Below are 14,794 nucleotides of genomic sequence, written 5' to 3' on the forward strand. Positions count from 1 at the left end.
AGACTCCAGTCGTATGGGAATTATAGCTGCGAAGACCCTTTTTCCCAAAGTCACACTGTGTAGTCGTCAGGGTTAGGATTTCAATATATGTTGAAGGGACACCTTTCTACCCATAACACGGACCCAAGAAGATGACACTCCTTCCTCTAACACATCCTGCCCACAGCAGCTCGGCCCGTTGATGTCATGCCTGTGTCGTGGAAGGTTTTATACGAACTTTCTGTGACTGTGGAAGGCAACTCTCCTCCACCTTCAGGCAAGACTACATCCGGCTACTCAAGGCACGTGCACTCAGGGCCCGCTAGCAAGGCTGCCAGCCTTCTTCAACGGCTCTCAGCAGTTACCGGGGGCCTCTCTGAAATGATTTATTCTTCCAGGTCAGGTTCTGCTCTTGAGTGAAAATACACTCAAGAGCTTTGTAAGGTTAAGATTGCTAGAAAGATGCGGAGGAAATACGGTTCACTATCCCAGAGTCCCTGATTTAGGGTCCGATCAAATGCCCAGGAGAAGAGAGGGAGACACGGTACTAGTCCACAATTTTCCTGGCACGACTCGTTGCCTTTGCCGTCCGCTTAGACCAGACACCAAGAGCAAATTACCAATACTCCATTTCTTGACTAGATCAGTGACTTTTTTTTTTTTCAATTTCTGGAGCTGTTTCCAAAAGCAACAAGAATATTGCTGAAACCAGTCATCAAAAGCCATCCTGTCGACTGGTAGTACTCAGACCAAGGCATCTGGCTCAGCAAACAGGGGGGAGAAGAAATAAAAACCAGAGCAAGGACCCTGCATGGCTGAGAACCAGTGTGCCCCATTTATCTCGCATGAGGAGACACACAAGGATTTATGCCTAAGAATATCTACTCCAGAGCTCTCAAATTCGCCTTCCAACATGCTGCTGAGCATCATGCCATTTGGAGGTACATTTGGAACAAGTGAACAACCTCCCAGGCTGTGTTTTTGCCTCAGTGTTGCAGAATTTCAAGCCTGTAAAGGTGAACAGCCTCCCATCTGCCTCCACCTCTCCATCTCCGCGAGCTGACGGATGGCCCAAGGAGACAGCTGGGACTGGGGAGCGTTCACGGGCCCCCACCTGTGCTGCAATCATGCAAAATGTCAGAGGCCCTGAAGGAGTGTCAAGCCGAACCTTCAGTGGCAAGCAGCCTGATGGCCCTCCACAGCTGAGGGCAGCGGGAGGCTGTACTTCCCAGGGCCGTACATGGTACACAAGGCTGACAATGGTGGAGACAGGCGTGAACTGCCCTGTGTCATTTTGGCCTTGCCAAATTCCTCCTGCACTCACTCCTCCCGCACCCGCCACCCCCGGCACCTCCTTCCTTCTCACAGTATCTTGCTCTCATCTCCAAGTCCCCTGGACTTTGAGTAACAAGGTTGTTTTTAAAAAATGGATTAAAAATGATCAAAGTACCTAAAGAGACACTGTCCAATATGATAGCCATGAGCCACATGTGACGATTTACAGTGCAACTCATTTAAATTAAATCACGCTAGAAATCTAGCCACAGAGCCAGTGTTCCATGGCCCCATGTGGGTGAGGGTTTGAGGACACTGGACCACCGTGCAGCTACAGAACGCGTCCACAACTGCGGAGAGTTCTACTGGGCTGCTCTGGTCTACGGGATAGAAAGAGCAGACCTCCTGCCTTTCTTCTGCCCCAGTCCCCCTCCCTGCGGCGAGCCTGCAGTCAGTCAGCTCTGTACCCTTGCGAGAGTTTCTATATGCCTAAGCAGCGTGCACGGAGGCAACCCTCTATTGTTAAAACCAATGACAAAAGACCCTAAACACTATTTTGCAGCATGCATTCTTCACCTAAGGACGCTTGGAGATCACAAGGTAAGTGTACAAATAGTGCTTCATTCCTTCGGGGGTCTCGTGGCAATCTATGGTCTCCAGGACTACTGTCCCCACCCCACCCTCCTAGCCATGCTCGTCTGTGTCCCCTGGCTCCCTTCCTCCCCAGAACACTTTCATCCTAGCCCAGTGACCATAGCCTCAGGCTCTTTCCTGACTCTAGCCCTTACCTCTTGGCCTAATAAAAACCTAGCTGCTCCCGGGGGGCGCTGCCTTCCCTACCTCTGAAACAGGGGCAGTGTGTTCTCTCTCATCCACATTCACAGAGCCTCCCTTTCTCGTGCTGAACTCCAACCCAGTCCTCCAGAGTTCTCCTTCGACAACCACAGGCACCAGACACCATCAGAGTGCACCACCCGCTCCAACTCCTTGCCGTCGGCCCCCAGCTCCTGGCCCCTCGCCTTTAGCGACCGACAACAACAGCACCTGCTTCATTGCCTTCATCTCCTCCCCGAATTCTGCAAGCATTCCCTCCACCTCAGACGGGGTACCCAGCCACTGCCTGGCATGACACACGTCCCTGACCCTTGGTTCGCACCCTACGTCAGCCACCCATTTCCAGCCTAAATCCACACCGATACGAGAACCACCTGTGAAATACAGGATCTTAGCATCTCACTCTCAGATTAGTGCCCCACACCTAAGCAAGCAACATTTCTCATCCCTGAGGACCGTCTGTTAACCCGGCCGTGGCCATCATGCTGAGTGAAAGAAGTCAGTCATAGAGGACCAAATACTCTATGATTCTCCTTATTCGAGGTACCGAGAGCAATCAGTTCAGAGAAACAAAGTAGAACTGTGGTTGTGAAGGGCTGGGGGAGAGGGATGAGGGTGGTCGTTTAGTAAGTATAAAGCTTCAGTTTTGCATGATGAAGAATTTCTGAGACTCCGTTCACAACCATATATGAATAGATTTACTACTACTGAACCATACGTTTACAATGCTTAAGATGGTAAATTCAATGTTATGCAAAACAAAACTACTGAGGCCACACTCTGTAGCTGGATATCTTAACAACTGAGGTGCATAATGCAGTAGACCACGGTGTTGCTAAAAGCATCCTCCCGTCCTCCGGGCATCACACACTATCCCGTGCAGCCAGCACACACAGTATCAGGCGGCAAGACTGACGAAGCTCCCTTTCCTCCTCGCGCTGGCAATTCCAAGCTCAAGATTCTTTCCGAAGCTTAGAGTCAAAGTAGGACAAATTAGAGGAATTAACTAAGGACCAGTTGGGTATTTCCCCGTTTATTGTTCTCCAGCAACTAAGTGAAAGCTGGTGGTTTTAATAGCTATGCCTCTCATAATTCATTCATGCTCATTAATATGCAAACATCAGTTTCTCAGCTGGCAATGATTCCATGAATTTTTAATTTACATGGGATGAGGCAGAGATTAAAACTTTAAACTAAAGCCAACAATACAAAGGACTGTGGGGCGACGCTTTAATCCGTACACTGAGACTCTCCAAATGAATTTCTGGCATCATCATGTGACCTATCATCTGGGATCATCAAAGCGACTCCTCTGTGAGTTTTGGTTTTTTGGGTATCAGTAGAGATATACATTTTTTTAATGATAACCTGTTTGGGGATCACTAAAAACAGTGAAACCAAACACATTTCTTGTCATCAATCTTTTAATCTTAGAAAAACTCCAGGCCACCTGGCCAACACTCAAAGAGACATCAACTCCATAGAAAAGCTACAATAATTTGTAGATTTGTGACTAATATGTAAGAAACTCATTCCAACATAAAGGAAATCAGATTTTGAAAAGCACATTAGAAGAGAGAAATTGAGAAACACGGAACTCAATTCCTTCTGGAGTTGCAAATCAAATTCCGGATTAGTAATTCCAAAATAAGAAAAGACAGAGGGAAGAGCTTTCTCTTTTGCGGGCAAGGCCCAAAAGAATTATAATATAAGCCACATATGTAATTTTAAATTTCTAAAAGCCACATTAGCAAAAGGAAACAGAAATAAAATTAATGAAATAGTTTAATCTAATATATCCAAAATATTCTTTTTTTTAAATTTTATTTTTAAGTAATCTCTACACCTAACATGGAGCTTAGACGCATCAGTCTGAGATCGAGTCGCAAGCTATACCAACTGAGCCAGAGAAGCACCCCGTATCCAAAATATTCTCATATCAATGTGTGATCAATATTTTTTAAATTATTAATAAAATATTTACTTTTTTTTTTAACTAAGTCTTTGGAGTGTAGTATTTTACACTGACAACACCTCTTAGGACCAGCTACACCCAAATACTAAAATAGCCACCAGCAGTAACCGTACAGGACAATGCAACTATACAACCAAAAAACCTATGTTCTTCTGACAGGAAAAGGACAAGCTCTTGAAACGTGAGCATATCTCTGGATTATTCTCACTGTATTCCTCAAATAATAGCCAGCAACAACTTGGGTTTTTGTATTAGCTGCTCCTTTGGCTAGACTAGTATTAATTCAACTTTGATCATGATGGTACCATTATTTGAAATTTTACAAAATGAATTTGCTACAATTGTTTTCTTAACTTTTTTCCAACCATAAATTGACTCACTTAAAAAAAAAAATAACCTTATCCTGAACAATATCATCTGTGATATCACAGATCTGAGCTTTCATATTTGTTAGAAGACCTAATGCACGTTAAAATAAATACGTAACACTTCAAAGAAGTTTCTGTGTTCTACCTGAAGCCAACAGTAAGATAAAATTTGTCCTCATTTGTGAATCACTTACAGCGTTATCTTGCAAAAGCTTTCCATCTGGCACGTGCACTCCCAGATATATTATTGAGTCCCCTAGCACCTAATATTTGTATCTCAACATTTATACATTTAAGTAGGACAGGCATCCCCATCAAGACTACCTTCCATCTGGGCACCACCAGAAACACAGCAGGGGAGCATTTACTCATTCAGATTCAACTGTCCAAAAGCCACAGAGGTGGTATCAAACTCTCCCCTTAATGCCCAATGACGGCTCAGTCTCAGAGGAGCCCCCTTAATAATTCCTCAATAATTAATAAAGATGGCAGCTAAGGTTTCCTCAACTACATGCCAAACACTGCTCTAAGTTATATATATATATATATTGTCCTGATATACATAACATATATATTACATTACATATTGTGCACATATAATATATATAATACCCCTATAAAGGAGGTGTTGTTTTCCTGCTTTTCCAGATGAGGAAACAGGGCATAGAACACTTAGCAGCTTCCTACGGTCACAGAGCTAGCAAGTGGTAGAGCTAAGATTCAAAGCCAAGAAATCTGACTCTGGCACCTGTACTATCATCAGCCTGGAGATTACAAATGGAATAAAGAATAAGGAAGCTGGGAAAGACATGTTTTATGGTCACAAACTCAAATTCCTCAAAGACAAGGTCATCACCCATAGGATGTAGAGGCTGAGACAAGCCATGTCCTCTAACAGAGAGAGGAATGGAAGACAAGTAGGGTAATTTAGAACACCCTCAAGATGTCTTCCAGAAATTACAGTGGAAAATGCAGCTTATTTAGAAAGAAAGAAAAAAAAAAAGCATGAAAATTCAAGAGAACAAAGATTCTACAAACAAAAAGAAAGAGGATGGAAGGATGGATGAATTGAAACATGGACAGATCAGTGGACACATGGACAGGACAGACAGACAAATGAGCATACCAACATTCCCTCCCAACTCAAGAGCGGAGAACAGGGAGAATTATAAAAGGATACCCTATCCGTCTGACCATCCCAAAAGGTGCCTATCACATGGCTGCTAACACAACAGGCACTCTCGAAGTCAATTTGGGTCCTTATTCTCCTCCCTGGGACCAAAGCCGCAAGGTGAGCTACGCTGACAGCCTAATGATGCGGCCCTCCTTTACAAGGTTCCTGCAGCCTGGAAGAACAGCAAAATCCACTTACATGTATTCCCTGTGGGCAGAGTGTACAGCGGCAGCATTGCTGTAACGCCACAGGACAATCGCCGAGGACAGGACGTCGAGGATGGCATCAAACTAGGAGAAGGAGACACGGCGTTAGTGTTTTCCAGAGTTAATAAGGCATGACTGTGAAGACACAAGACACAGAGGCTTGGGATCTGAGCCAGTGACCTCATCATCCTCATGGTGGGTCCTGGGAATCTGGAGCCAAGACCACCCACACGCTAGCCTGGTGGCAGGGCCACAGCTCCGCCTCACACCTCGCGCTGCCCCCACAGACTGAGAAAGCCGCTCTGTGGTGCAGTGGGCTCTGCTTCCTGGGCCCTGGCTCCTAGCACTCTGGAGATATGGGGGGACTGTTCTGACAACTATCTCCCAGCAGGCGAAATCACTGCAGCATCTCCCCCTACAATCCCGAGTAAGAGATTCAGCGTAAGGCTTCTATGCGTCTGGCTCTCAATGAATGGGATCGTTCTACCTGAGCCTCAGGGGTGAGAGTGGGGCCACCCAAGTGTTCTGGGAAATCTGCTCACACTTCAAAATTATATACAAAACGCAATGCTCTTGTTTGAATGAAATGAGCGAATGTGTGAGGGACAGAGACAGAAGAAAGGGGAGAATAGAGCGGGGTGTGGGGGGGGGTGTGCACGTGCACCCATTTTTCTGGAGAGACTGTCCATACCTTTTTCAAAGGATTCTGAAAGCAATCTACAACCTCCGAAACATTAAGTTCTCACAGCAAGGGGAAGAAGTGGGTTTGGGAACAGGAACACATGCCCTCGGGTACAGGAAACCCTAAAGCTACAGAGGAGGATGCTGGAGCTCTCCAATGAGTCGCTGCACCACATCGCACTTTCCATCTGGAAAACTACAAGCACTAGCACTCTTCTGAACGAACGTGGGAAAACTTCACCCAAACTTTCAACGTGCCCAGCCTGTAAAACATCTGAGACCCGATTTCCCTGACCAATCCCCATCAGGAAGCAGGTTTGGGAGTCAGGCTACCCCTAATGGGGCTAAGACTGACTTGTCTAGTGCCAGCGGCCCCAATCCTAGCCCCCAACACCTCTGCCTGCACCAGCCAATGCTTCTTCTCTCCAGCGTGCGCCCACTTTCACACCTCCAGCCGTGAGGGAGAAACACCAGCTAACGCCCCTCAAACATCCTCTCAACCAGGTGTGGAAAATGAGGTCCCCCTAATCTGTTCTGGAGACCTGTAGAACATCATTGCTGCTTACTTCCACGAAATTGTGATTTTTTATGGAAGCTACTGCCATAAAAGGTTTGTTAGTCATGCTAAGCTCTCATCCGCTAACCACCCTCTGAACGGCGAGCCCAGGGTGAGATGCGTGGGCTCGGGAAAAACGTGCAAAACTTCATAAAAGTACATTTCAGGTTACTTACTGCAAACCCAAAAGCAGAGGCGCTGTACCTCATAACGGAGACAGCTAAAAAGAAAGAAAATATTATTCAGAATATTTTAAGACCTCATGGATATTTTCTCTCATTTCTGAGTATAGTAGCATAGCCGATAGGGCCTTTTAAGCATCCCTGGAAAAGTTCCCAGAGAATTCAGTTAAAAATTAACTGTACTTGTAACACCTATGAACTAAAACAGGTAAAGAATGAAGTGAAAAGGTGTGGACTCCACAGTAACAGTGTCCCTTCCCGCCGCGTCCTCAAGCACCACAGGGCCAGCTTCAGAATGAAAATGCCCAAGCATCTGTCAATCAAACGACTGCTAAGACTTTTAAGAATTTAGCAACTGGGAACAGAGAGCTGGGAACCACATGAAACTATCAGAGCAAAAGTGCCACCATCCACACTGTTCCCATCATAAGGTGGTATCTACACTCACACGCCATTGCTAACACAGGTGAGAGAAATCTCTTGCCCATCAGAGCTTAAAATCCAGTGTAGGCCTCAAGGAAACTTTAGAAAAAAACAATAGCAATGATCTTAAACAAGAGACGTCTACAAATGTAGACTGCACATTCATAATTAAAACATTTCTCCATATTCAAAAATCTATCCACCTTTTTTGGGGGAAGTTAACTGAGTAGCACGTTTACCTAATTCTGTGATCTGTTCTGTGCCAAAGCAACGTCCAGCTTCAAAGACTGTTCTCAGTTTGACTTAATAAAGGCAGATCTCCAAATAAAAGCTGTATTATCAAGCATATGTCCACCCTCCAACACAGAAGGAAGCCCTACCCAATGGGTCAGCAAAGCTTTGAAGCGGATTGTCCCAGGCACAGCTATGACCAAAGGCTGACTTGTGGAGTAAGTGAGGTGTTGGTGTGGGGCATGGAGGTCAATACCCATTTGGACCCCCCCACTCAGCTCACCTCATGTCCCTTCTCTGGGACCCATTCTCTGACGTATCCATTACATCCACAAATGGGCCCTGGACAGCCATACTGTGCTTTGTACCCTTGCCCCCAGCCATAACGGGGTCATGTGACCCAATGTGAACCAAGCATATTTCATTTTCTGTGAATAAGGCATTGAGACCAAGAGTCTAGTTGGTCAATCAATGCTGTTAGAACTGAAACCTGTGAACACGGAAGTGGAGCTGGCCATCGTTTGCTATAAACACCAAGGAGCAGGGAGCCAAGCTTAGGGTAAATACAACTCTCAGGCAAGGAAACCACTGGCTTCTTAATGTTTCCAAGCCCTCCCTGGGGGGTCAGCTATATTCCAGTCCTCAGGCTGCGTAAGGCAAATGCAATTCATTAAATTCCTGGCCATCCTTGGTTCTTGCAAAAAGCTGTTCCAATTATTCCTGCTGTTGCTCTTACGGGCAGCGGGAGGGAGAAGGCAGAGCCAGCTGTATACAGTGACGGGCTGTAGCTTTCATGGGCAACAGCTGTGGTGGTGCAAAGGAACACCGGCTCTTCCCAAAGAACTCAACTCACAGGCCACGCTGACATGGGCGAAAGGCAGGAGATCCTCCGAGGAGTTGCCCTGAGCACCAAGATAAACTGGAGGACGCTGGGCCTGACTTGCACTGAGTACTCAGTAACTCGTTAATTAAGCTTCATAAAATTTTATAGAAACAAGTATTGGGTTGTTTTTGTTGTTGTTGTTTACTTTACAGCCTGTTTTTACAGTATCTCAGCTGTGTGCTTTCTGTGGGTTACTTCTTTATCAGCAGTGGAAACTTTTTAACTATCTTGCACAGACCCTCACTATATACAGCAGGTAACGAAGAGCTGCCCACAACAGAGCTACCGCACTGTCTCTCCCGACCCTGTCTGGCCTGGGCACCATGGAAGGGAGGGCACATCTGAGAAAGCACTCCACTCGCCAGCCCAGAAGACCACCTGCTTTCCAAGAAGTAAACCATTACTTTATTTATTTTTTTTTAATGATTTTTTATTATATTATGTTAGTCACCATACAGTACATCCCCGGTTTCCGATGTAAGGCTCGATGATTTAAACCATTACTTTAAAAAAAGCTTAATCAAAAAATTAAAACATGAAAATAAAATAAAATAAAATAAAATAAAATAAAATAAAATAAAATAAAAAGCTTGACTCAGTTATTCGGTAATACCAGACATTTACACAGTGGACTAGAGATTTCAAAGAGGTGTACACCCAGCTGATTCTATGGAGAAACACAAGGAACTTTATCTTAGAGACTCTGGAATCCAACAAAGGAGATGGCCATTGATGGTGGATTTCCCTGACTCAAATGGAGTCACTGTCCATGCTTTCAAACCCTCTCAGAATTATATGGAAAGTTCTGCCTGTGTGAGTGATTCAAGCCTGCCCAGTGGATGAATAGCTTAGAGCACAAGTGCAATATTAATTTTGTTCTATCCCCACGCACCAAGGAAAATGTGAGCAAGAGGGCTCCAGGTTAACCCAGAGTCCTTCACAGAAGGGAAGGACTAACATGTACCATTTACTTATAAATTGCCTCTATCTCATCTCCTTGATGAGACGGAAAGGGAGAAAATGCCAAAAATGCACGGGGAATGCAGGGTACGCTGAAGGGCCCTCCACGAGGCCTTGGCTCGGATAGCTTCCCTTTGTGAGCAGCTCCCCCTTGGAGAACAGCAGGCCTGGGCCAGGATGACCCACCAAGTGAGGGATTACAAGGCAGGTGCTCCTGGAGCCACAGACGTACTTGGCCAAGGGTGGCTGAAAGCCACCCGAGGTCCAACAAAAGTCCAGCAGTGCCTTTAAGGCAGGTGCACCTTCCACAATGATAAGGACCCTTTCAGCCTCGGAATCATGCTGCCAGCTGGCAAGCTGCACAGAGAGACCAGCCGGGGGGCAGTCATGAAGTGAGCTCTCTTACCCAACTCGCTCTGGGTCAAGGCTGGGGCCACAGAGCTGAAGGAAATGGAGCCACCGCGGCTGCCAGCTGGTGGTGCGGGGGCCTATATGACAAACACCACCGCTGCTCTGGAATGGAGTGCCCGACTGTCAGAAGCCTCCAAATTCATCCAGAGAGCACAGCTATCAGAACCCCCTAGGGAAATTTTCAAGAACTCTCTTGCTCCTACCATTTAGAACTTATCTCTACCACTCATATTTTAAACATGTACTCCGGGAGCCAGTGGCCACCAACAGCCCACGAGGCATGCAGTTACAGGCCATCGGAGCTTCCTCCCCTAGGGAGAGGAGGCTGGGCGAGGGGCCTTAACGGGCCTCACCCTTTCCATGGTGAGAGTGGCAGCAGACCGCCATCTGATTACGCTGGCCTCACACATCCAAAATACATGCTTAAGCTTTGGGGCTGGGCGCCTTCCTTTTCTGTGTTTTCCTCCCCTACAAGGCACAGAGTCCCTAAAATGTTCATAGGTAAAACGAAGATCTGTAGTTTTGGGGCCTTCCCAGCATCCATCCCTCATTTAGAGAAGGGCACCCTGAGTCTCCTCTGGGGAGAGGTACCCGCCCCCCACCCTCAGAGATTGTGGTTTGGGTAGAAGGACATCTTCACCCCCACTCTCGTATATCCTTGTCCTACGGCCAGAGTTAAAGGTTCAAGGGTGCCACAATTCAATGTGAGCCAGCGAGAATCTGTCCTGAGTTTTGGCTAAAAAGACTGGGAAGGGGATGTCTTTCTAACGGGAGTGTACAGTTGGTCGCACGAAAACAGGAGCTACGGGTAGCAATTCTGCCCTTACAATGAAGCCAACCCAGAGGAAAGCAGAGATGAAGGATAAGAGACACAAATCAGACCCCTGATAACATGGACTGAACCTCTGGAATCAGCCCGACCTGCAGTCTACCCCTCTATTTTGCAAATAGGTCAGCCAAGAATTTCCTTTAATTCGCTCGAGCCAGTTTGAGTTGAGTACATATCACTTGCAGCCGTGAGTCTTAATACAGTTTACCTTGTCCAATAATCCCATGTCCAAAAATCTCTTTCAATGCTTAAGAAATGGAAAAACACTTTACACACAAAAGGTTCCTAGTAGGTTTCTGTAATTTATAATAGCAAAACACTGGATGCAATTTACATGCCCAGCAGTTGGGTGATAATTAAAGTCCGGTCCATTAAAAAAATAAGCTATAGGTAAGATATTTCAAAATGTTGACCAGAAGTACATTTAGTCAATGCTTGTGTGAGCTCATGAGTTAGAATGATGACAGCGACAACACAGAGGTGGTACGATTAGCACCGTCAGCATTGGGTGTCATGGAAAAGGATGGGCCTGGGTCAGGAGGCATTCTGGCTAGCACCACTGCAAACTTAATGGGGAGGTCAGCAGAGGTTTCACTGAGTCGGTGACATCTGAGCAAAGACTTGGAGGAGGTGAGGGAGTGAGCCATGCAGTCACTTGGAGGAAGAACCTTCTAAGTCATGGGAACGGTCAGTGCAAAGGCCCGGAGGTGAAACACCTGGTATGTGTGAGGTCATTTTGCCTGAAGCAAAAAGGAACAAAAGCAAAGTTATGTGATATAGATTTCCTTGCTGTTTGAGCAAAACATTGAGGTCGAAAAGGGCAATGTACAAGATAATGTATGTGCTATAACTAGCTTTACAGTACAACCATGTTTTTAAAATGCACTATAAACAACGAGGGGGATAAAACTCAGACGGTAACAGTAGTGAGTCTGTGGTGGGTAGGGATACTTAGCGGATTTCTTTCTACTATTTTTGTATTTTCCACATTCTTTACAACCACCATACAACCACCCTTCAAATCAGAAAAAAGAAATCCATTTTATCTGGGGGAAAAAAAAGTAGCCAACTCCTAACAACATAGCCGAAGTTCTCAAACAGATTCAGAAATCAGATTTATGAGGCACATCGGGGAGCAGGCTGCATGCAAGGCTTCTGGCTGAAGGGAGCACATACGATCATCCCCATCTTTACTGTCGCTCCGTTTCCGAAATCCAGCTCTCTGAGCCAGATCACCTACGTGCGCGGCTGGCTACTGCCGCAGAAGCACACAGGAGGGCCAGGCAAGCCAGGATGTGGCACATAAGCAAAATGTCCCTCACTGTGTAAGGGCTCTCCCGCCTCCTGGGCTTTCACTTGTCCTGCACTCTACTTTCATTTATGTGTCAAGGGAGTAATAACAGCTACACTCCCAGAAGCACACACACAACAGAAGTCTTAAATAAATATTTATACAGGTCCGGTTCAAGACCAGACCTTCTTTAACTAAGTCACACTCGGGCCAGAAGGCCCATCAGCTGGAAACTCAAATTCAAACAGAAAGACAGCTGGAAAATGGAGTGGACCCAGGCAACCCATTGTCAGGACAAAGCCGAATGCAAATCACGCAGCTGAATAAGCAGCAAGCTTTGAGGGAGGGTTGGGGAGGTTCGAAGGGCCTCGGAAATGCACAGAGAGGGAGGCTGCCAGCAAGGCGACTGTGGTCAATGGCACCGAGGGCCCTCAACAACGTCAAACAAAGAATGCCATTTCAATGGCCGGAGAGATTTACAGCAACAATGAGGTCCCATCTGTCATTCTCTCCTAAGTAAGGCAATAATTATCTTGAGCCTTAGCACTCTTTAGCAATACCCCAGGCCCCATAACACCTCGGAGTTGCTAAATTATGTGGCCAGTAAAGCTCCGTTAATAAATCAATCCCACTTTAATTAGACCACCTCTGTCAGTCAGACGCCTAGCAACCACCTCACCCACAGCCAGGTAACTAACCCAACTTGAGAGGCCTTCTTTCCATCGCCCCCTTCATCACGCTTGCGGCAGCCTAGACAGAAGAGCTGGAGCTAAGAGGGGTCAAAATTAATTGGTTTATGTTCAATTCGCTTCAACAGAATGTCCAGTAACTTCCAAACTCTCTCCCACTCAAACAAATTTGTACTTCAATAATCTGTGATAGGATGCTGAATTCTGTCATCACTGCAGGAAAAGACGGAGAAGCAGTTTGAAAAACAAACCAAAATGGCTTCGCCCATTAGACTCCTCATCCTCAGCGGCAGCACAGTGACCTGACTCTGAATTTTATCGGTCTAGACCAGAATTTGCAAAAGGGCCACCCGAGGATAGAATTTCAAAGTTTTTGTTTGACCTACACAGTACTATTCTAATATCAGAATTGGCAACCACCATTTTTAAATCACGAGACTCCACAAATTAAAACAAAGAAGTAACCCGGATGTTTGGTGTCTCTGGGAAACCTGAGATCTGCTGGCGTGGAGCTGTCCCGTGCTCCCAGCAGCACCAGTGCTGCGTCTGGCTGGGGCATGCACCGTTAGCCACCTGCCTCTCCTGCAGCATCAGACCCAGCTGGCCTCCCTCACCTGCCTGGCCACCTCTGGTCTCTAGCTGACCCAGTAGGCTTCAGTGTGGGACTTGGGATGCAGGCCACAAGCAGCGTAAGGGAAAGGACAGTAGCTTCATCTCCATATCCGCAGTTCTCAGCAAAATACCTGCCAAACAGTCATTGTGCTTCCTCCAGTGTTTCCTACTGTAAGGTCTGGCTCTCGGCAAATTACAGTTAGCTGTACCATGGGCCAGGTTCTCAAAACCTGTGTCATTCTTGGAGAGTTTCTGCAGAACCAAGAGTCATTGGTTAGTCCCAGGCAGGCTACAGACGCTGCTCACCCACCCTCCAGGCCTCTGCCAGCCCAGAGCAAAGCAAACCTTTGCCAAGGCCCCAGCACGGGCTACCCAACTTTTATGAATGTTTATGGACTAAGTAAATGATCTACCCTCCCTCATTGGTACGTTGGCTCTAAAGATCTTACTGGCCAGAATTATTAGTGGGAGCATGGTTCTTGCTGAATGTCAATTACATATTTTCCATCACATATGATTTTACTCCTCCCTGTGCTACGGTTCCCTGTGATGCCAGCACAGCTCTCAAGAAAGTAGTCTAGTTTCTGTGGGCAACGGGTGTGGCTGGGCATCCTCAGACGACACTCAGCTCCTGCCCTACAACCTACCCTGTCCAGGCCAACACGAGCAGCCTAAGCTCACCAATCATTCCTTCACTCAACAAATGTTTACTGAGCATCTACTACATGCTGCATACTATTGTGTTGAGCTGGGGATACCACGGTTATTTGCTCAATGATTTGATGAAATATGCCTCTGAAAGCCCTAACTATGCATTAATCACAGAACACTATTTTTGCCTAGTAAATAAAGCATTCATTCAACAGAAAACAGAGATGGGGCAATTGTTTTAACACAGAACCCTCACAGTTTGTCTTCTCTAGCCTTCTGTACTGAGTGTGGTTGCCGGGAATTTTAAGTGTGAATGCTCACTCTCAGCCTATTCTTTCTAACTTGGCTCAGCACCTCTCCTCTGCCATCCCAAACCCCCATCCCCACGGCCCTCACCTTGTACCACCCCGATATGATCCTTGTCTTCCCCAACCAGCTTAGGAAAACCTTAAGTCAGGGGTTACACTGTATTCAACTCTCTATCCCCAGGGCCTGTGAAAGCACTAGCACATAGTTGGTGCTCAATAATGTCTTATTGAGCAATACATGTTTGAGCAATCTCTAAACCTAATAGTAGTGTCTGG

General features: G+C 46.3%; 1 protein-coding gene across 1 annotated transcript in view; it reads right to left on the minus strand.

Annotated features, from left to right (window-relative positions):
- TMEM163 (transmembrane protein 163) overlaps window positions 1-14,794 on the minus strand; it is a 218,142-nt gene that overhangs the window by 79,781 nt on the left and 123,567 nt on the right. The window contains exons 3-4 of the mRNA XM_026510112.4: window positions 7,225-7,268; window positions 5,804-5,895 (exon numbers count right to left, since the gene is read on the minus strand). Of these exons, the coding sequence (XP_026365897.1) occupies window positions 5,804-5,895; window positions 7,225-7,268 (136 nt within the window). The remainder of the gene's footprint in view (window positions 1-5,803; window positions 5,896-7,224; window positions 7,269-14,794) is intronic.

Source organism: Ursus arctos, unplaced genomic scaffold (assembly GCF_023065955.2).
Source record: "Ursus arctos isolate Adak ecotype North America unplaced genomic scaffold, UrsArc2.0 scaffold_1, whole genome shotgun sequence".
NCBI classification, from domain to species: Eukaryota; Metazoa; Chordata; class Mammalia; order Carnivora; family Ursidae; genus Ursus; species Ursus arctos.